Source organism: Haliotis cracherodii, unplaced genomic scaffold, assembly GCF_022045235.1.
Source record: "Haliotis cracherodii isolate W230 unplaced genomic scaffold, xgHalCrac1.p SCAF_10, whole genome shotgun sequence".
Classification (NCBI taxonomy): domain Eukaryota; kingdom Metazoa; phylum Mollusca; class Gastropoda; order Lepetellida; family Haliotidae; genus Haliotis; species Haliotis cracherodii.
The window spans coordinates 25,402,659-25,425,000 of NW_027266265.1; the positions used below are offsets into that span (position 1 = coordinate 25,402,659).

At 41.3% G+C, this 22,342-nt stretch overlaps 3 protein-coding genes across 4 annotated transcripts in view; 1 reads left to right on the forward strand and 2 right to left on the reverse strand.

The window, feature by feature from the left end:
- LOC139454204 (uncharacterized) overlaps positions 1-5,108 on the forward strand; it is a 55,397-nt gene extending 50,289 nt beyond the window's left edge. The window contains exons 79-81 of the mRNA XM_071235775.1: positions 3,756-3,850; positions 4,482-4,596; positions 4,915-5,108. Of these exons, the coding sequence (XP_071091876.1) occupies positions 3,756-3,850; positions 4,482-4,596; positions 4,915-5,041 (337 nt within the window). The 3' untranslated portion in view covers positions 5,042-5,108. The remainder of the gene's footprint in view (positions 1-3,755; positions 3,851-4,481; positions 4,597-4,914) is intronic.
- LOC139454205 (glycogen-binding subunit 76A-like) overlaps positions 1-22,342 on the reverse strand; it is a 42,750-nt gene that overhangs the window by 14,515 nt on the left and 5,893 nt on the right. The window contains exon 2 of one of the 2 annotated variants that reach the window (XM_071235778.1): positions 15,289-18,136. The exons of the other annotated variant lie outside the window; for it this stretch is intronic. Within the exon in view, the coding sequence (XP_071091879.1) occupies positions 18,073-18,136 (64 nt within the window). The 3' untranslated portion in view covers positions 15,289-18,072. Of the gene's footprint in view, positions 1-15,288; positions 18,137-22,342 lie in introns of those variants that run through there. 2 annotated transcript variants of the gene reach the window in all.
- Positions 15,289-22,331, reverse strand: LOC139454206 (uncharacterized). Its single transcript, XM_071235779.1, has one exon. It carries the CDS (start codon positions 21,370-21,372, stop codon positions 19,942-19,944), a length of 1,431 nt encoding a protein of 476 aa, XP_071091880.1. The 5' UTR covers positions 21,373-22,331; the 3' UTR covers positions 15,289-19,941.

The window sequence follows — 22,342 nt, forward strand, 5'->3', positions numbered from 1 at the left end:
TAACACCTGAGTAGAAAGTACAGTATTGTAGAGTAACACCTGAGTAGAAAGTACAGTATTGTAGAGTAACACCTGAGTAGAAAGTACAGTATTGTAGAGTAACACCTGAGTAGAAAGTACAGTATTGTAGAGTAACACCTGAGTAGAAAGTACAGTATTGTAGAGTAACACCTGAGCAGAAAGTACAGTATTGTAGAGTAACACCTGAGTAGAAATAAAAGTATTGTAGAGTAACACCTGAGTAGAAATAAAAGTATTGTAGAGTAACACCTGAGTAGAAAGTACAGTATTGTAGAGTAACACCTGAGTAGAAAGTACAGTATTGTAGAGTAACACCTGAGTAGAAATAAAAGTATTGTAGAGTAACACCTGAGTAGAAAGTACAGTATTGTAGAGTAACACCTGAGTAGAAAGTACAGTATTGTAGAGTAACACCTGAGTAGAAAGTACAGTATTGTAGAGTAACACCTGAGTAGAAAGTACAGTATTGTAGAGTAACACCTGAGTAGAAATAAAAGTATTGTAGAGTAACACCTGAGTAGAAAGTACAGTATTGTAGAGTAACACCTGAGTAGAAAGTACAGTATTGTAGAGTAACACCTGAGTAGAAAGTACAGTATTGTAGAGTAACACCTGAGTAAAAAGTACAGTATTGTAGAGTAACACCTGAGTAGAAAGTACAGTATTGTAGAGTAACACCTGAGTAAAAAGTACAGTATTGTAGAGTAACACCTGAGTAGAAAGTACAGTATTGTAGAGTAACACCTGAGTAGAAAGTACAGTATTGTAGAGTAACACCTGAGTAGAAATAAAAGTATTGTACGGTGACACCTGAGTAGAAAGTACAGTATTGTAGAGTAACACCTGAGTAGAAAGTACAGTATTGTAGAGTAACACCTGAGTAGAAAGTACAGTATTGTAGAGTAACACCTGAGTAGAAAGTACAGTATTGTAGAGTAACACCTGAGTAGAAAGTACAGTATTGTAGAGTAACACCTGAGCAGAAAGTACGGTATTGTATGTAGAGTAACACCTGAGTAGAAAGTACAGTATTGTAGAGTAACACCTGAGTAGAAAGTACAGTATTGTAGAGTAACACCTGAGTAGAAAGTACAGTATTGTAGAGTAACACCTGAGTAAAAAGTACAGTATTGTAGAGTAACACCTGAGTAGAAAGTACAGTATTGTAGAGTAACACCTGAGCAGAAAGTACAGTATTGTAGAGTGACATCTGAGTAGAAAGTACAGTATTGTAGAGTAACATCTGAGTAGAAAGTACAGTATTGTAGAGTAACACCTGAGTAGAAAGTACAGTATTGTAGAGTAACACCTGAGTAGAAAGTACAGTATTGTAGAGTAACACCTGAGTAGAAAGTACAGTATTGTAGAGTAACATCTGAGTAGAAAGTACAGTATTGTAGAGTAACACCTGAGTAGAAATAAAAGTATTGTAGGGTGACACCTGAGTAGAAAGTACAGTATTGTAGAGTAACACCTGAGTAGAAAGTACAGTGTTGTAGAGTAACACCTGAGTAGAAAGTACAGTATTGTAGAGTAACACCTGAGTAGAAAGTACAGTATTGTAGAGTAACACCTGAGTAGAAAGTACAGTATTGTAGAGTAACACCTGAGTAGAAATAAAAGTATTGTAGAGTAACACCTGAGTAGAAAGTACAGTATTGTAGAGTAACACCTGAGTAGAAAGTACAGTATTGTAGAGTAACACCTGAGTAGAAAGTACAGTATTGTAGAGTAACACCTGAGTAGAAAGTACAGTATTGTAGAGTGACACTTGAGTAGAAAGTACAGTATTGTAGAGTAACATCTGAGTAGAAAGTACAGTATTGTAGAGTAACACCTGAGTAGAAAGTACAGTATTGTAGAGTAACACCTGAGTAGAAAGTACAGTATTGTAGAGTAACACCTGAGTAGAAAGTACAGTATTGTAGAGTAACACCTGAGTAGAAAGTACAGTATTGTAGAGTAACACCTGAGTAGAAAGTACATTATTGTAGAGTAACACCTGAGTAGAAAGTACAGTATTGTAGAGTAACACCTGAGTAGAAAGTACAGTATTGTAGAGTAACACCTGAGTAGAAAGTACAGTATTGTAGAGTAACACCTGAGTAGAAAGTACAGTATTGTAGAGTAACACCTGAGTAGAAAGTACAGTATTGTAGAGTAACACCTGAGTAGAAATAAAAGTATTGTAGGGTGACACCTGAGTAGGAAGTACAGTATTGTAGAGTAACACCTGAGTAGAAAGTACAGTATTGTAGAGTAACACCTGAGTAGAAAGTACAGTATTGTAGAGTAACACCTGAGTAGAAATAAAAGTATTGTAGAGTAACACCTGAGTAGAAAGTACAGTATTGTAGAGTAACACCTGAGTAGAAAGTACAGTATTGTAGAGTAACACCTGAGTAGAAAGTACAGTATTGTAGAGTAACACCTGAGTAGAAAGTACAGTATTGTAGAGTAACACCTGAGTAGAAAGTACAGTATTGTAGAGTAACACCTGAGTAGAAAGTACAGTATTGTAAAGTAACACCTGAGTAGAAATAAAAGTATTGTAGGGTGACACCTGAGTAGAAAGTACAGTATTGTAGAGTAACACCTGAGTAGAAAGTACAGTATTGTAGAGTAACACCTGAGTAGAAAGTACAGTATTGTAGAGTAACACCTGAGTAGAAAGTACAGTTTTGTAGAGTAACACCTGAGTAGAAAGTACAGTATTGTAGAGTAACACCTGAGTAGAAAGTACAGTATTGTAGAGTAACACCTGAGTAGAAAGTACAGTATTGTAGAGTAACACCTGAGTAGAAATAAAAGTATTGTAGAGTAACACCTGAGTAGAAAGTACAGTATTGTAGAGTAACACCTGAGTAGAAAGTACAGTATTGTAGAGTAACACCTGAGTAGAAATAAAAGTATTGTACGGTGACACCTGAGTAGAAAGTACAGTATTGTAGAGTAACACCTGAGTAGAAAGTACAGTATTGTAGAGTAACACCTGAGTAGAAAGTACAGTATTGTAGAGTAACACCTGAGTAGAAAGTACAGTATTGTAGAGTAATACCTGAGTAGAAAGTACAGTATTGTAGAGTAACACCTGAGTAGAAATAAAAGTATTGTAGAGTAACACCTGAGTAGAAAGTACAGTATTGTAGAGTAACACCTGAGTAGAAAGTACAGTATTGTAGAGTAACACCTGAGTAGAAATAAAAGTATTGTAGGGTGACACCTGAGTAGAAAGTACAGTATTGTAGAGTAACACCTGAGTAGAAAGTACAGTATTGTAGAGTAACACCTGAGTAGAAAGTACAGTATTGTAGAGTAACACCTGAGTAGAAAGTACAGTATTGTAGAGTAACACCTGAGTAGAAAGTACAGTATTGTAGAGTAACACCTGAGTAGAAATAAAAGTATTGTAGGGTGACACCTGAGTAGGAAGTACAGTATTGTAGAGTAACACCTGAGTAGAAAGTACAGTATTGTAGAGTAACACCTGAGTAGAAAGTACAGTATTGTAGAGTAACACCTGAGTAGAAAGTACAGTATTGTAGAGTAACACCTGAGTAGAAAGTACATTATTGTAGAGTAACACCTGAGTAGAAAGTACAGTATTGTAGAGTAACACCTGAGTAGAAAGTACAGTATTGTAGAGTAACACCTGAGTAGAAAGTACAGTTTTGCATTAAGATACACAAGAAAGGGGAGAAGAGTATGTAAGATGTATGTCTACGTGTGTCCAGGTGTCCAGTGTACCAGGACCTTCCGGCAAGCTGCAAGATGGTCAAGCAGCCGGGCGAGTGCTGTGCCAAGCCCAACTGTACCAACCCAGCAGGGGGTAAGCAGTCTCCTCACTCATTGAAAGATGAACTAAATTTGACACGTTTATTAGAGGAGTAGGCACTCTATATGTGGGTAGTTGTAACATCAAGTATTTTCATTCATGTTCTTCATAATCAAAAGTGCAATCTATATATTTGTATGTGACCCCTAATGACACAAACACCCGCTTGCCATGCACATATCTGATACTTATACCGATGTATACGAATGAACATATCAGTGCTAAACCTGATGCACATGCAAGTGGTACGAATCCACATGTCAGATGACTGCTGTCATCTTACCCGACTCTGCGGGATGCTGCCCATAACAACTGGCGTGTCTTACCCAGACTATACTATTTACAGACTACCTTGATGTATTTTCAGGCTACAGTGATATATTTACAGGCTACAGTGATGTATTTACAGGCTACCTTGATGTATTTTCAGGCTACAGTGATATATTTACAGGCTACAGTTATGTGTATACAGGCTCTCGTGATATTGCTAGAAAGTAGCTAATTTTGGTTTGAAACAAGAAACAAAGTATTTAGCATACATGTATCTTTCTGATGCATATGACATGTACAAATTCTGGGGCGGGCATTAATGTTCACCTAACACTGTTTCCCACTGTCACTTCAGCCACATGCTTTTACAAGGGCAAATACTACACCCAAGGCCAGACATGGGACGACGGATGTGACTACAAGTGCACATGCATGGATGCCAGCAAGAGCTTCTACCAGTGTACCCTCAAGTAATAACCAGTTAATTCATCCATTTGTCAGATGAGGGGATCACCATTAACCAAGTCATATATTTCACCAATTTGATGTCACCTGTATTTTTTTAAATGTGGAGCTGGTGGTGGTATCGTGTTGTGTGAGGTCGGTACTAAGATCTATTTTGTGTAGTGAAGGGAGCTTGTGGTGATATGGTGTTGTGTGCGGTCAGTATAAAGATGTACTCTTTGTAGTGAAGGGAGCTAGTGGTGATATGGTGTTGTGTGATGTTGGTTTAAATATGAATTCTGTGTAGAGAAGGGAGCTAGTGGTGATATGGCGTTGTATTGCAGGTGTCTACAGTGGCAACTACCGAAGGTGTGCAATATGTTGGCCCCCCCGGCCGGCAAGTGCTGCCCAATCCCCAACTGTCCACCAGGCTACGTCATCAACTACCCGCCTAACTACGTGCAGGAGTAGTCTCCCTGGGGAAATGCAATCTACTGTATATACCAGATTTGAAAAAAAATAAAAACGTATTTGATAAGACTAGTGTTTTTTAGTTTTTCAATCATATTTTATAGAACTGTTCAAACATCATATCTATCATACAGTGCCAATACAACACTATGTTCAGATACAACAAAACGTCTTCAGTATGGAATGCCCATTCTCCGGACGAATTGGTTATGAATGTCTGAATGTGTACAAACAAATTGCGCGTTGACAATTATCACTTAAGGGACCGACAATTTGAGATTTTTGGTGAGTGGGTGCGTGAGTTTTATGCGACAGATTAGATACTTTTTTCAGCTACAACTACAAAACTGTATTGACTGGTCCGTACTCGGTTAGATATAGCTAAAACATGGAGGGTACAGTGTGACACAACTGTATTGACTGGTCCGTACTCGGTTAGATATAGCTAAAACATGGAAGGTACAGTGTGACACAACTGTATTGACTGGTCTGTACTCGGTTAGATATAGCTAAAACATGGAGGGTACAGTGTGACACAACTGTATTGACTGGTCCGTACTCGGTTAGATATAGCTAAAACATGGAGGGTACAGTGTGACACAACTGTATTGACTGGTCCGTACTCGGTTAGATATAGCTAAAACATGGAAGGTACAGTGTGACACAACTGTATTGACTGGTCCGTACTCGGTTAGATATAGCTAAAACATGGAGGGTACAGTGTGACACAACTGTATTGACTGGTCCGTACTCGGTTAGATATAGCTAAAACATGGAGGGTACAGTGTGACACAACTGTATTGACTGGTCCGTACTCGGTTAGATATAGCTAAAACATGGAAGGTACAGTGTGACACAACTGTATTGACTGGTCCGTACTCGGTTAGATATAGCTAAAACATGGAAGGTACAGTGTGACACAACTGTATTGACTGGTCCGTACTCGGTTAGATATAGCTAAAACATGGAAGGTACAGTGTGACACAACTGTATTGACTGGTCCGTACTCGGTTAGATATAGCTAAAACATGGAAGGTACAGTGTGACACAACTGTATTGACTGGTCCGTACTCGGTTAGATATAGCTAAAACATGGAGGGTACAGTGTGACACAACTGTATTGACTGGTCCGTACTCGGTTAGATATAGCTAAAACATGGAAGGTACAGTGTGACACAACTGTATTGACTGGTCCGTACTCGGTTAGATATAGCTAAAACATGGAAGGTACAGTGTGACACAACTGTATTGACTGGTCCGTACTCGGTTAGATATAGCTAAAACATGGAAGGTACAGTGTGACACAACTGTATTGACTGGTCCGTACTCGGTTAGATATAGCTAAAACATGGAAGGTACAGTGTGACACAACTGTATTGACTGGTCCGTACTCGGTTAGATATAGCTAAAACATGGAAGGTACAGTGTGACACAACTGTATTGACTGGTCCGTACTCGGTTAGATATAGCTAAAACATGGGGGTACAGTGTGACACAACTGTATTGACTGGTCCGTACTCGGTTAGATATAGCTAAAACATGGAGGGTACAGTGTGACACAACTGTATTGACTGGTCCGTACTCGGTTAGATATAGCTAAAACATGGAGGGTACAGTGTGACACAACTGTATTGACTGGTCCGTACTCGGTTAGATATAGCTAAAACATGGAGGGTACAGTGTGACACAACTGTATTGACTGGTCCGTACTCGGTTAGATATAGCTAAAACATGGAGGGTACAGTGTGACACAACTGTATTGACTGGTCCGTACTCGGTTAGATATAGCTAAAACATGGAAGGTACAGTGTGACACAACTGTATTGACTGGTCCGTACTCGGTTAGATATAGCTAAAACATGGAAGGTACAGTGTGACACAACTGTATTGACTGGTCCGTACTCGGTTAGATATAGCTAAAACATGGAAGGTACAGTGTGACACAACTGTATTGACTGGTCCGTACTCGGTTAGATATAGCTAAAACATGGAAGGTACAGTGTGACACAACTGTATTGACTGGTCCGTACTCGGTTAGATATAGCTAAAACATGGAGGGTACAGTGTGACACAACTGTATTGACTGGTCCGTACTCGGTTAGATATAGCTAAAACATGGAGGGTACAGTGTGACACAACTGTATTGACTGGTCCGTACTCGGTTAGATATAGCTAAAACATGGAAGGTACAGTGTGACACAACTGTATTGACTGGTCCGTACTCGGTTAGATATAGCTAAAACATGGAGGGTACAGTGTGACACAACTGTATTGACTGGTCCGTACTCGGTTAGATATAGCTAAAACATGGAAGGTACTGACTGGTCCGTACTCGGTTAGATATAGCTAAAACATGGAAGGTACAGTGTGACACAACTGTATTGACTGGTCCGTACTCGGTTAGATATAGCTAAAACATGGAAGGTACAGTGTGACACAACTGTATTGACTGGTCCGTACTCGGTTAGATATAGCTAAAACATGGAAGGTACAGTGTGACACAACTGTATTGACTGGTCCGTACTCGGTTAGATATAGCTAAAACATGGAAGGTACAGTGTGACACAACTGTATTGACTGGTCCGTACTCGGTTAGATATAGCTAAAACATGGGGGTACAGTGTGACACAACTGTATTGACTGGTCCGTACTCGGTTAGATATAGCTAAAACATGGAGGGTACAGTGTGACACAACTGTATTGACTGGTCCGTACTCGGTTAGATATAGCTAAAACATGGAGGGTACAGTGTGACACAACTGTATTGACTGGTCCGTACTCGGTTAGATATAGCTAAAACATGGAGGGTACAGTGTGACACAACTGTATTGACTGGTCCGTACTCGGTTAGATATAGCTAAAACATGGAGGGTACAGTGTGACACAACTGTATTGACTGGTCCGTACTCGGTTAGATATAGCTAAAACATGGAGGGTACAGTGTGACACAACTGTATTGACTGGTCCGTACTCGGTTAGATATAGCTAAAACATGGAAGGTACAGTGTGACACAACTGTATTGACTGGTCCGTACTCGGTTAGATATAGCTAAAACATGGAAGGTACAGTGTGACACAACTGTATTGACTGGTCCGTACTCGGTTAGATATAGCTAAAACATGGAAGGTACAGTGTGACACAACTGTATTGACTGGTCCGTACTCGGTTAGATATAGCTAAAACATGGAGGGTACAGTGTGACACAACTGTATTGACTGGTCCGTACTCGGTTAGATATAGCTAAAACATGGAGGGTACAGTGTGACACAACTGTATTGACTGGTCCGTACTCGGTTAGATATAGCTAAAACATGGAAGGTACAGTGTGACACAACTGTATTGACTGGTCTGTACTCGGTTAGATATAGCTAAAACATGGAGGGTACAGTGTGACACAACTGTATTGACTGGTCCGTACTCGGTTAGATATAGCTAAAACATGGAGGGTACAGTGTGACACAACTGTATTGACTGGTCCGTACTCGGTTAGATATAGCTAAAACATGGAAGGTACAGTGTGACACAACTGTATTGACTGGTCTGTACTCGGTTAGATATAGCTAAAACATGGAGGGTACAGTGTGACACAACTGTATTGACTGGTCCGTACTCGGTTAGATATAGCTAAAACATGGAGGGTACAGTGTGACACAACTGTATTGACTGGTCCGTACTCGGTTAGATATAGCTAAAACATGGAAGGTACAGTGTGACACAACTGTATTGACTGGTCCGTACTCGGTTAGATATAGCTAAAACATGGAAGGTACAGTGTGACACAACTGTATTGACTGGTCCGTACTCGGTTAGATATAGCTAAAACATGGAAGGTACAGTGTGACACAACTGTATTGACTGGTCCGTACTCGGTTAGATATAGCTAAAACATGGAAGGTACAGTGTGACACAACTGTATTGACTGGTCCGTACTCGGTTAGATATAGCTAAAACATGGAGGGTACAGTGTGACACAACTGTATTGACTGGTCCGTACTCGGTTAGATATAGCTAAAACATGGAAGGTACAGTGTGACACAACTGTATTGACTGGTCCGTACTCGGTTAGATATAGCTAAAACATGGAAGGTACAGTGTGACACAACTGTATTGACTGGTCCGTACTCGGTTAGATATAGCTAAAACATGGAAGGTACAGTGTGACACAACTGTATTGACTGGTCCGTACTCGGTTAGATATAGCTAAAACATGGAAGGTACAGTGTGACACAACTGTATTGACTGGTCCGTACTCGGTTAGATATAGCTAAAACATGGGGGTACAGTGTGACACAACTGTATTGACTGGTCCGTACTCGGTTAGATATAGCTAAAACATGGAGGGTACAGTGTGACACAACTGTATTGACTGGTCCGTACTCGGTTAGATATAGCTAAAACATGGAGGGTACAGTGTGACACAACTGTATTGACTGGTCCGTACTCGGTTAGATATAGCTAAAACATGGAGGGTACAGTGTGACACAACTGTATTGACTGGTCCGTACTCGGTTAGATATAGCTAAAACATGGAGGGTACAGTGTGACACAACTGTATTGACTGGTCCGTACTCGGTTAGATATAGCTAAAACATGGAAGGTACAGTGTGACACAACTGTATTGACTGGTCCGTACTCGGTTAGATATAGCTAAAACATGGAAGGTACAGTGTGACACAACTGTATTGACTGGTCCGTACTCGGTTAGATATAGCTAAAACATGGAAGGTACAGTGTGACACAACTGTATTGACTGGTCCGTACTCGGTTAGATATAGCTAAAACATGGAAGGTACAGTGTGACACAACTGTATTGACTGGTCCGTACTCGGTTAGATATAGCTAAAACATGGAAGGTACAGTGTGACACAACTGTATTGACTGGTCCGTACTCGGTTAGATATAGCTAAAACATGGAGGGTACAGTGTGACACAACTGTATTGACTGGTCCGTACTCGGTTAGATATAGCTAAAACATGGAGGGTACAGTGTGACACAACTGTATTGACTGGTCCGTACTCGGTTAGATATAGCTAAAACATGGAGGGTACAGTGTGACACAACTGTATTGACTGGTCCGTTCTCGGTTAGATATAGCTAAAACATGGAGGGTACAGTGTGACACAACTGTATTGACTGGTCCGTACTCGGTTAGATATAGCTAAAACATGGAGGGTACAGTGTGACACAACTGTATTGACTGGTCCGTTCTCGGTTAGATATAGCTAAAACATGGAGGGTACAGTGTGACACAACTGTATTGACTGGTCCGTACTCGGTTAGATATAGCTAAAACATGGAGGGTACAGTGTGACACAACTGTATTGACTGGTCCGTACTCGGTTAGATATAGCTAAAACATGGAAGGTACAGTGTGACACAACTGTATTGACTGGTCCGTACTCGGTTAGATATAGCTAAAACATGGAGGGTACAGTGTGACACAACTGTATTGACTGGTCCGTACTCGGTTAGATATAGCTAAAACATGGAGGGTACAGTGTGACACAACTGTATTGACTGGTCCGTACTCGGTTAGATATAGCTAAAACATGGAAGGTACAGTGTGACACAACTGTATTGACTGGTCCGTACTCGGTTAGATATAGCTAAAACATGGAGGGTACAGTGTGACACAACTGTATTGACTGGTCCGTACTCGGTTAGATATAGCTAAAACATGGAGGGTACAGTGTGACACAACTGTATTGACTGGTCCGTACTCGGTTAGATATAGCTAAAACATGGAAGGTACAGTGTGACACAACTGTATTGACTGGTCCGTACTCGGTTAGATATAGCTAAAACATGGAGGGTACAGTGTGACACAACTGTATTGACTGGTCCGTACTCGGTTAGATATAGCTAAAACATGGAAGGTACAGTGTGACACAACTGTATTGACTGGTCCGTACTCGGTTAGATATAGCTAAAACATGGAGGGTACAGTGTGACACAACTGTATTGACTGGTCCGTACTCGGTTAGATATAGCTAAAACATGGAGGGTACAGTGTGACAAAACTGTATTGACTGGTCCGTACTCGGTTAGATATAGCTAAAACATGGAAGGTACAGTGTGACACAACTGTATTGACTGGTCCGTACTCGGTTAGATATAGCTAAAACATGGAGGGTACAGTGTGACACAACTGTATTGACTGGTCCGTACTCGGTTAGATATAGCTAAAACATGGAGGGTACAGTGTGACAAAACTGTATTGACTGGTCCGTACTCGGTTAGATATAGCTAAAACATGGAAGGTACAGTGTGACACAACTGTATTGACTGGTCCGTACTCGGTTAGATATAGCTAAAACATGGAGGGTACAGTGTGACACAACTGTATTGACTGGTCCGTACTCGGTTAGATATAGCTAAAACATGGAGGGTACAGTGTGACACAACTGTATTGACTGGTCCGTACTCGGTTAGATATAGCTAAAACATGGAGGGTACAGTGTGACACAACTGTATTGACTGGTCCGTACTCGGTTAGATATAGCTAAAACATGGAGGGTACAGTGTGACACAACTGTATTGACTGGTCCGTACTCGGTTAGATATAGCTAAAACATGGAGGGTACAGTGTGACAAAACTGTATTGACTGGTCCGTACTCGGTTAGATATAGCTAAAACATGGAGGGTACAGTGTGACACAACAAACAAACAAAAGAATGTATGTATTATTGTACACAGAGTGTCAGGTATTACATTTCAGTTGTGTTTTGTACTGGGAAACAGAACTCAGCTCACACTTGACATTGTCAGAACAATTGGCACTGGTTTCCATCTGTCTTCCAGGTCATCAGCAGCACTGAGCTTAAAACATGTTTTCCACCAAGATACTTTCCAATATCATAGCGGCCAAACGTAATATACATTGTAGTTTTGTATTTGGATTAATGGCCACCATGGCAATTTAAATCCGTTGATTAATCAATGTAATCAAGCACACTGTACTGATGCACAGCAAAAAGAAGAATATCTCAATTTCATTTCTATACTGAAAAGCAAAAGAAACGTCACCCCAAATAATATTGCATGAAAAGTTGTCGTTACAATATCTGGGTACAGTTTCTAAAATTTAACATTATCTTGTCCGGAAAAATGAAATTTGATGATCAAAAACCCCAAAGAAGATGACAATAAAACCGATCGCCCAAACGCATCATGGCAACATCCATGGTAGCCCAATGCACGTGAGTACCGTGCAAATTGAAATGCACATGCGTTCCCCCATTTTTTTTCCATCGCTTTGTTACTGCTGTGGAAACTGCTGGACATCCCATGGAAACACACCAGCGACACATTAGTGCGGACACCGTGCGTCGACTGATCGATGTGCAGTAATGTCCTGCCGTCAGCACTGGCTGTCTGACTGGGCGCCTCGCACCTATGCCGCAGATGCGTAGACGTCGTCGGACTGTCCTCGCAGATACGCCGCTGTTGCCAGGGATGGTGCGGACGGAGTTGCTGTCTGACACCTGTGTCAAAGACATGTTGTTCGAATCCATGCGTATTGGCGACGGGCTGCTGCGGGTGGGTTGTGAACAAATATTCGAATGAGTGTATGTAAGATCGGAAGTGATCTATTGTCATGTTCAATTATTGCTTTACTTGAACCCGGCGTTCGCTGACACGTGGTAAACCGGTGCACGCTGGTGTGGTTAATTGCAGGATGTTTTGTTCTGAACAAGCCGGGAATCGAACTCGTGCCTTCGGTTTGATGAGCGAACACTTTAACCACAAGGCTACTCCACCGCCCCATGTCACACACTTGATTTGATATAAGTCCGATGTGATCTTTACGGCCTAACTTTCTTTAAATGGTGACATTCATTACTTATGAACCATATTTATTTATATTTTCTTCATTCAACTTAGGATTTATCGCCACACACTACTGGTCAGTATGTTAGTAACGCCACCCACTCTAAACACCTAACACACTATTACTAACACACCAACCATGCACTCTTCAGCGCCACATACTATTTTAACTCGCCAGCATCGCCAGACATTATTATGTACCCAACAGCATCGCAACACACTGTTATAACCAATCCATCTTCACCGAACACAATTATAATTCATTTACTATTGTCCTGTACTATTATAAACCAAATACTATAAGCCACTCCCACACATTACTATAAACCATCCAATTTCACAGCACTTTTATGATTCGGACATCATTTTCACAACACACTGCAGTAATTAATTATCATCCTCACAACACACTTCAGTGAACAACCATCATCTTCACACCCAGTAAACAACCATCATCTTCACATCCACTAAACTTTCATCATCTTCACACCCAGTAAACTTTCATCATCTTCACACCCAGTAAACCATCATCTTCACACCCAGTAAACAACCATCATCTTCACATCCACTAAACTTTCATCATCTTCACACCCAGTAAACCATCATCTTCACACCCACTAAACTTTCATCATCTTCACACCCACTAAACTTTCATCATCTTCACACCCACTAAACTTTCATCATCTTCACACCCACTTAATTTTCATCATCTTCACACCCACTAAACTTTCATCATCTTCACACCCACTAAACTTTCATCATCTTCACACCCACTAAACTTTCATCATCTTCACACCCACTAAACTTTCATCATCTTCACACCCACTAAACTTTCATCATCTTCACAACACACTTCAGAGAACAACCATCATCTTCACACCTACTAAACAGCCACCGTCGTTGCAGCAGTAACACGACGCTGCACTGACACCCACTAGCTTTGTCCATCGATATCGAAACGTCTTAGTGGCCAAAAGCAGTTTGGTTCGCGGGAGTCGTGCATGCTTTTGGTAGGTACTGTCCGTTTGACGCCAAATGAGAACAATGAATTGCAAAATAACTTAAAATCCGGAATAGCCCATTAAATGTCCACTGCAATGAATACCATGTACCCAACAATATCTGATGTTAGTTATTTTTATTCCCATCAGTGGAAAAAAGTTCACAACTTGAACGGAGGGGAGCACAACGGTACAGGGAATACCAGCATGAGAGGGGTCTTCTCGTGATAATCTTATACCATTTTAACTTGAATACCCATTCCGACACAGCACACTGACTCCGAGACGAGGCCCTTAATGCCGAGCGTTCCTGCAGGGTGCTCTACCACCCACACCAAACAGGCCATCCTCTCGTCCATACAGGGCCCGGCTCTACCACCCACACCAAACAGGCCATTCTGCAGGGCACGGCTCTACCACCCACACCAAACAGGCCATTCTGCAGGGCACTGCTCTACCACCCACACCAAACAGGCCATCCTCTCGTCCATACAGGGCACGGCTCTACCACCCACACCAAACAGGCCATTCTGCAGGGCACTGCTCTACCACCCACACCAAACAGGCCATCCTCTCGTCCATACAGGGCACGGCTCTACCACCCACACCAAACAGGCCATTCTGCAGGGCACGGCTCTACCACCCACACCAAACAGGCCATTCAGCAAGGCACGGCTCTACCACCCACACCAAACAGGCCATCCTCTCGTCCCTGCAAGGCACAGCTCTACCACGTGACCCACACCTAGTTGGAAATTAACAATCGCGCTGTTATTTGCCGATGAAAAAATCGAATTTATACAGAGTTAAAATTAAGATATCGCAGATATGATAACTGAAATCAATTTGCACAAACGAAGCGATTTAAAAAGGTTCCTAGCAAGAAACACAAAGCACCTTCAATAAGGTAATTCAGGCAAGTTATAGAACAGGTAGTAAGCAGTAGAATGTGTTTGTGCTTGGTGGTGTCATAGAAAAGGTCATGGTTGGTTCTGCGGCTGAGGAAACAATCCACATTTTCAAATCTGTCATTTATATTGAAGCATTTGTTGTTGTTTTTAAAACAAGGTTCATTGACTATCAAAATGGTCATAATAACATAATCAATCTCAGTGAAGGGTTTCTCTGCATGCTGTGCGAGGTAACACGTGTGTGTGACATAACGTTGACCGACAGTGAACATATATCCTGACAGTGAAAAGCATATATCCTGACAGTGAAAAGCATTTATCATGACGTCACTAATGTACCTGAAGCAAACACGTACCCGATTCCCATGTTGTAATAATTCTACACATGGACGTGACTGTCTTACTTTGTGCTTGTTCGAGCACTTATCGAAGGACAACAGTAACAACTGTATACAACCGCTAACTGTCCACATGCACACTTCAACAAAACACAACAGACATGTAATTCAACCAATAGTTTTATTGACTGCAGTGTAGGAGAACGTCAATGGCCGGTCTCACATACCAGAATACTTGTAATTGGTGCAATAACACATTTCTCGGCACTTTTCAACATGTTTAACCTCTTGATAGTGAATGATGTTGTATTGGGAGTGAGCAACATTTGACATTACAGCATTCTTGGTAAAACCATGACACCGTAGCTCTCACTGCCGACATGACGTGCCCTCGTAAGTCGAGACAGCAGTGCTGACACCGTGGATGTGACGGCATCCATGACATAATTAGACATGTCCTCATAAGTTGATATCATATTGGTGAGAACAATGACACATAGTTTGTTTTAGTCTTCACATGGAAAATATGTCCAACAATCCTTTGTTAACCATACCAGACATTGTATCACAGCTGACAGCGTCAAACACAAATCCAGGTGAAAATATAGCATCCCCATCGCAGTATCTCCAGCGTTAGTATCACAGTCAAACATGCATTTATAGATAGAATGGTGTCACTTGACATACACAGTATGACACTTGCACAACAGACATTACCTCCCAAATATATCCTGCAGATACAGTACATCATGACACATTCAAATATCAATCTGTTAAGATACCGGCCCATGTGTCTCGGACTCAACTGAGATTTCACGCTGTTTCATATTCTCTCCGTTTCTATAGTTACTAAATCAACACAGCACAAAATATGTGTTATTCCAAAAATATCAGTTAGTCTTATATTTTCCTGGAACAATAAGTGAGATACTAATTTTAACATATTTTCTCCTACCCCAGCAATAGATGTCGGGTCGAGGCGTAACATGACCCACACACACAATCAAAGTGTGACCAGCCAAATGATGGATGGTATCACTAGGAGTTATTACATAATCATACAATCTCAGTCAAACACAAAGCAAAATACAAGTATACTTCAGAGTGGAGAGTACATATTCTGAACTTCAGTGGAAATATGAATAGAAGAAACCCACTCTACACAAATATAGCAGCAAAGGTCGGTAGCTCACCTTATGAACAAATAATGTTATGATACATCAACCTTATTTTGATAAAAAACGATTGGTGGAAAAGATCAAAACCTACAGTTGACCATTGATCTCCTGTGTATGTTGATAATGTGGTGTATGGTGGCAGGCTAGTGAGCAGTGTGGTTTAAGATATGCTTTTTCCTTGCATTGTTATTGCCCATTTTCACTTCGGTGGCACCAAGTATTACGATGTAAAGGTTGAATCAAGGTAACGGTTCATAATATTGAACAAATGGAACATATGCCATACCAAACTTATTGAAAAAAGGATTGGTTTCTAAATAAGACTGCCGTAAGGGTCATGTTTAACATCGGATCCAATTCATGTGGTCACCTTTTAGAGACACGGTAGCTTAGATCATTGTTGCAAAGATTCGGTTTCGTAGGCCTTGTAGTTTCAGAGGAGATGGATGAACCCCAGAAAACAGTGGTGGGTGAAAGTCAGCGGATGTAGCTGGATCACACATCATATGTCAAAAAATGTCATTCATAGAAACACATGTATGCTAAATATCGAATTTCCAATAATGGTACAAGCAAGAATGTCTGAGTGAAGGCCATAGGCCTTGTTGTTTTTGATAAGGTGTCGAAAAAGATATGGACGGACAACCGGACGGTGAAAGCGCCTGAACAAAAGCTCACTTGACCTTCAGTAAGGTGAGGTAAAAACAGGAGACAAACGTGTTAACATCCATGATATACCAGACACAGAACAAGCTCCATTGTGCTCAGTGAATATTACTAAAAGAGTAAGACAATAGGTACCAATATACACTCGGTTGACAGTAATTCTTGGTGCATCCACAACAACGGTTACATTAACATAGAAAAAACTAATAGGGTTCATATGAATTTAATACCCTGTTACAAAAAAGCTGAGATATTTATAGGCAAAAAATGGATTTATGAGATCCAGATTTAACAGTAATACAAGCAATAAAACGCATGTAAAAAAGGGTGTTTTTTTCTACAATTAGACAAAGAGATACATGTTTAATTTCGCAACAACAAACATACCAGTAAGACAAAATATTATGCGAACAGTCAACAACATGATATAAGTGTCAGTAGATGCCGTGGTATTGCACAGGATGAGGAAGAGGACGGGATGACTGAGGATGCCAGCCCCCGCCTCCGCTGTCAACAAAACTACTCATCACACAGATTCAACAAGAGCAGAGTAGATAACAATAACAATAACAATCAATGTAAAGAGTACTACTGAATCAGTGGACAAAACATAACTCTAATAATAATATGGACAGATTCGATTTTGAAGCACAATAAAGAAAGATAACGGAACATATCATAGTGTAGAAGAATTCGTTTTGTAGCTTGGTATGCCATGGTATGGCTAATTATGAAAGAATAACTGTATTTCTCACACACACACACACACACACACACACACACATAATGCCCGCAACAGTGCCTTTAACCATAATTTCATCTCCTATATTCTCTATCTGTAGGCCATCCAACACGCTGCATACCACAGTGAATATAGTAGGCCTCGACTTTTACTCATGTCATAGTTTACATGCTACTGTGATTGGCCGCAGTGGTACTAGAAAGCAGAGCTGTTACAAGGGATATTGCACTTCATTAGTATACATCTGCAAGTCAAGGAAGAGGGTTAGGACCACCAGTCACGCCATGCAGTCACCACGGACCTGCTTGCTGCAAGGACGGCCTATCAACACGAGGGGACCTGCTTGCTGCAAGGACGGCCTATCAACACGAGGGGACCTGCAGATGAGCAGACGACTCAGGCTTCGGGTCTGGCTCACCGCCCGCCCTGAAACGTAAGTCACAACAATGTTGTCATGACGTCACACCACGTACGTACCATCTTAACACAATGATGAAACCGTCTTGTAGGAATGGTAAAGGTGGTCGGGGAGCTTACTGCCACCAGTAGTTCAGCTATCCTATGAGGTTATACTGTTGGTGTACTTACATTGCTTGCTTAGCCATTGCATGTATGTATACCATGTCCTGAAACACGGCAATAACTCCAGTTTCCTAGCACCAACCCCCACGCCACGAATACTTTCCCGCCACGACTGCCTACCCAAACAAGGAATACCCTGATAACAGTGTAGCCTTTGACCTCTGGTATAACATGATAACAGTTTAAACTTTAACCTCTGGTATATCATGATAACAGTAACATTTCACCACAGGTATATCATGATAACAGTGTAACCTTTGACCTCTGGTATATCAGGATAACAGTTTAAACTTTAACCTCTGGTATATCATGATAACAGTAACATTTCACCACAGGTATATCATGATAACAGTGTAACCTTTGACCTCTGGTATATCAGGATAACAGTTTAAACTTTAACCTCTGGTATATCATGATAACAGTAACATTTCACCACAGGTATATCATGATAACAGTGTAGCCTTTGACCTCTGGTATAACATGATAACAGTTTAAACTTTAACCTCTGGTATATCATGATAACAGTAACATTTCACCACAGGTATATCATGATAACAGTGTAACCTTTGACCTCTGGTATATCATGATAACAGTGAAACCTTTGACCAGTGGTATATCATGATAACAGTGAAACCTTTGACTTCTGATATATCATGATAACAGTGAAACCTTTGACCAGTGGTATATCATGATAACAGTGAAACCTTTGACCTCTGGTATATCATGATAACAGTAACCTTTGACCAGTGGTATATCATGATAACAGTGAAACCTTTGACCAGTGGTATATCATGATAACAGTGAAACCTTTGACCAGTGGTATATCACGATAACAGTAACCTTTCACCAGTGGTATATCATGATAACAGTGAAACCTTTGACTTCTGATATATCATGATAACAGTGAAACCTTTCACCACAGATATATCATGATAACAGTAACCTTTCACCAGTGGTATATCATGATAACAGTGAAACCTTTCACCAGTGGTATATCATGATAACAGTGAAACCTTTGACCTCTGGTATTTTATGATAACAGTGTAACATTTCAAACCTGGCATATCCCCACACATGCCCCAATCTAGCTTCATAACCCATTCCGTGAGGCAAGGGATGGTTGACGGATTTCTTTTGGAATTAGTAATTTCTCAAACACCTTACATTTGTTAAAACTCTCGAACTACAAAACCAGTCTACAAAACAAAGCCTTACGCAAATATATACAAATATACAAATGTTTGGCAAGACACAGCAGGTTGTCTCTATCACGGTTGTCTTCGTCGACAAGGCAGACATTTGTATTACAATACTTGATCTCGATAAAACACCGCTTATACAGCGGTACCCCCTGCACGCTCTCACTGACACAAACGTGCACCCCTGGCAAGTTAGGACAAATGTTAACACGAAAAATAGAAAATGTTGCTTTTTCTAAAGACATGTCGTATATCAGCTAAGCAAAATGGTCCCTCCAGATGATTACTGTCAGCACCTCCCGGGGTGGGTTAGGGGTGGTTCCCTCATGACCTATACAACTTAAACTGCATGTCATTTAAAGTAAAAGAAAGATCCCTGCTTATTTCATTTTCCTTGTCTCAGCGACACTATTTGCTCACAAGAAATTTGACAAGAAATATCATTATTACTCAATCATATCTCTGTGAGGCTGAGAACTCCTCAACCCCCCTTGTATAGCGAGATCTCCCTTGTATAGCCTGATGTCCCTTGTATAGCCTGATGCCCCTTGTATGGCCTGATGTCTCTTGTATAGCCTGATGTCCCTTGTATAGCATGATGTCCCTTGTATAGCCTGATGTCTCTTGTATAGCCTGATGTCCCTTGTATAGCCTGATGCCCCTTGTATAGCCTGATGTCCCTTGTATAGCCTGATGTCCCTTGTATAGCCTGATGTCCCTTGTATAGCCTGATGCCCCTTGTATAGCCTGATGTCTCTTGTATAGCCTGATGTCCCTTGTATAGCCTGATGTCTCTTGTATAGCCTGATGTCCCTTGTATAGCCTGATGTCTCTTGTATAGCCTGATGTCCCTTGTATAGCCTGATGTCTCTTGTATAGCCTGATGCCCCTTGTATAGCCTGATCTCCCTTGTATAGCCTGATCCCCCTTGTATAGCCTGATCCCCCTTGTATAGCCTGATCTCCCTTGTATAGCCTGATCCCCCTTGTATAGCCTGATCTCCCTTGTATAGCCTGATCCCCCTTGTATAGCCTGATCCCCCTTGTATAGCCTGATGTCCCTTGTATAGCCTGATCCCCCTTGTATAGCCTGATCTCCCTTGTATAGCCTGATCCCCCTTGTATAGCCTGATCCCCCTTGTATAGCCTGATCTCCCTTGTATAGCCTGATCTCCCTTGTATAGCCTGATGTCTCTTGTATAGCCTGATGTCTCTTGTATAGCCTGATGTCCCTTGTATAGCCTGATCCCCCTTGTATAGCCTGATCTCCCTTGTATAGCCTGATGTCTCTTGTATAGCCTGATGTCTCTTGTATAGCCTGATGTCCCTTGTATAGCCTGATCTCCCTTGTATAGCCTGATGTCCCTTGTATAGCCTGATGTCTCTTGTATAGCCTGATGTCCCTTGTATAGCCTGATGTCCCTTGTATAGCCTGATGTCCCTTGTATAGCCTGATCTCCCTTGTATAGCCTGATCCCCCTTGTATAGCCTGATCTCCCTTGTATAGCCTGATCTCCCTTGTATAGCCTGATCTCCCTTGTATAGCCTGATCTCCCTTGTATAGCCTGATCTCCCTTGTATAGCCTGATCCCCCTTGTATAGCCTGATCTCCCTTGTATAGCCTGATCTCCCTTGTATAGCCTGATCCCCCTTGTATAGCCTGATCTCCCTTGTATAGCCTGATCTCCCTTGTATAGCCTGATCTCCCTTGTATAGCCTGATCTCCCTTGTATAGCCTGATCCCCCTTGTATAGCCTGATCTCCCTTGTATAGCTTGATCTCCCTTGTATAGCCTGATCTCCCTTGTATAGCTTGATCTCCCTTGTATAGCCTGATCTCCCTTGTATAGCCTGATCCCCCTTGTATTGCCCGATCGATACATGTCACCGTGCTGTCACTTTTGCTAATTTAATATAAACTGGAAATTGGCAGTATTTGATAACAGGTTTATAATTACCCTAATATTTGGTGAATCATACTGACTGTGGGTAGCGGGGACATTGCTACTATGGCAATGGCATTGCAAATGTTTGAAACACTTCTATTGCAGTATAGATACTGCCACGGTATTGCCATAGGTAAGTTCTTTAACCGTCATCCAACTTCCCTTCATTATTCCACAGGACAATGCCTACCAGGCAATCAAATCCTAGATCCGTGGATTGCTTGAGAAATACTTTTGGAAAGCTCCTGGCTATTGTTTTATAAATATATGAATTAACCTTTTCTGGTTTGACACCCATGTGTACTATCAATACTCCAGCTCGGCACAACATTGTTGTAGGTGTATTGCCATCGGGCCATGGACAAATGATATGGAACGATAAAATTTAATCTAATTAAAATCATATGCAAGAAATGTAAGTGGATTAAAATTTAAGTGCACCATTAGAAATGTCTACATTATATATCTAATGATGAAATATAAAGTTGATATTTAACTTGTTATGCTGGAACAGTAGGGCATGCTCTAGATGTATACACAGGAGCAGCTGCACACAGTGGACACCCACACTAGGGCTAGCTATAGATGTGTACACAGGAGCAGCCACACAGTGGACACCCACACAGTGGACACCCACACTTGGGCAAGCTATAGATGTGTACACAGGAACAGCTGCACACAGTGGACACCCACACTAGGGCTAGCTATAGATGTGTACACAGGAACAGCTGCACACAGTGGACAACCACACTAGGGCTAGCTATAGATGTGTACACAGGAACAGCTACACACAGTGGACACCCACACTTGAGCAAGTTATAGATGTGTACACAGGAACAGCTGCACACAGTGGACACCCACACAGTGGACACCCACACTAGGGCTAGCTATAGATGTGTACACAGGA

Bases quoted from the DNA above. Each gene is read 5' to 3' on its own strand.
- LOC139454206 (XM_071235779.1), bottom strand. From the start codon at position 21,372: ATGTATCGATCGGGCAATACAAGGGGGATCAGGCTATACAAGGGAGAT.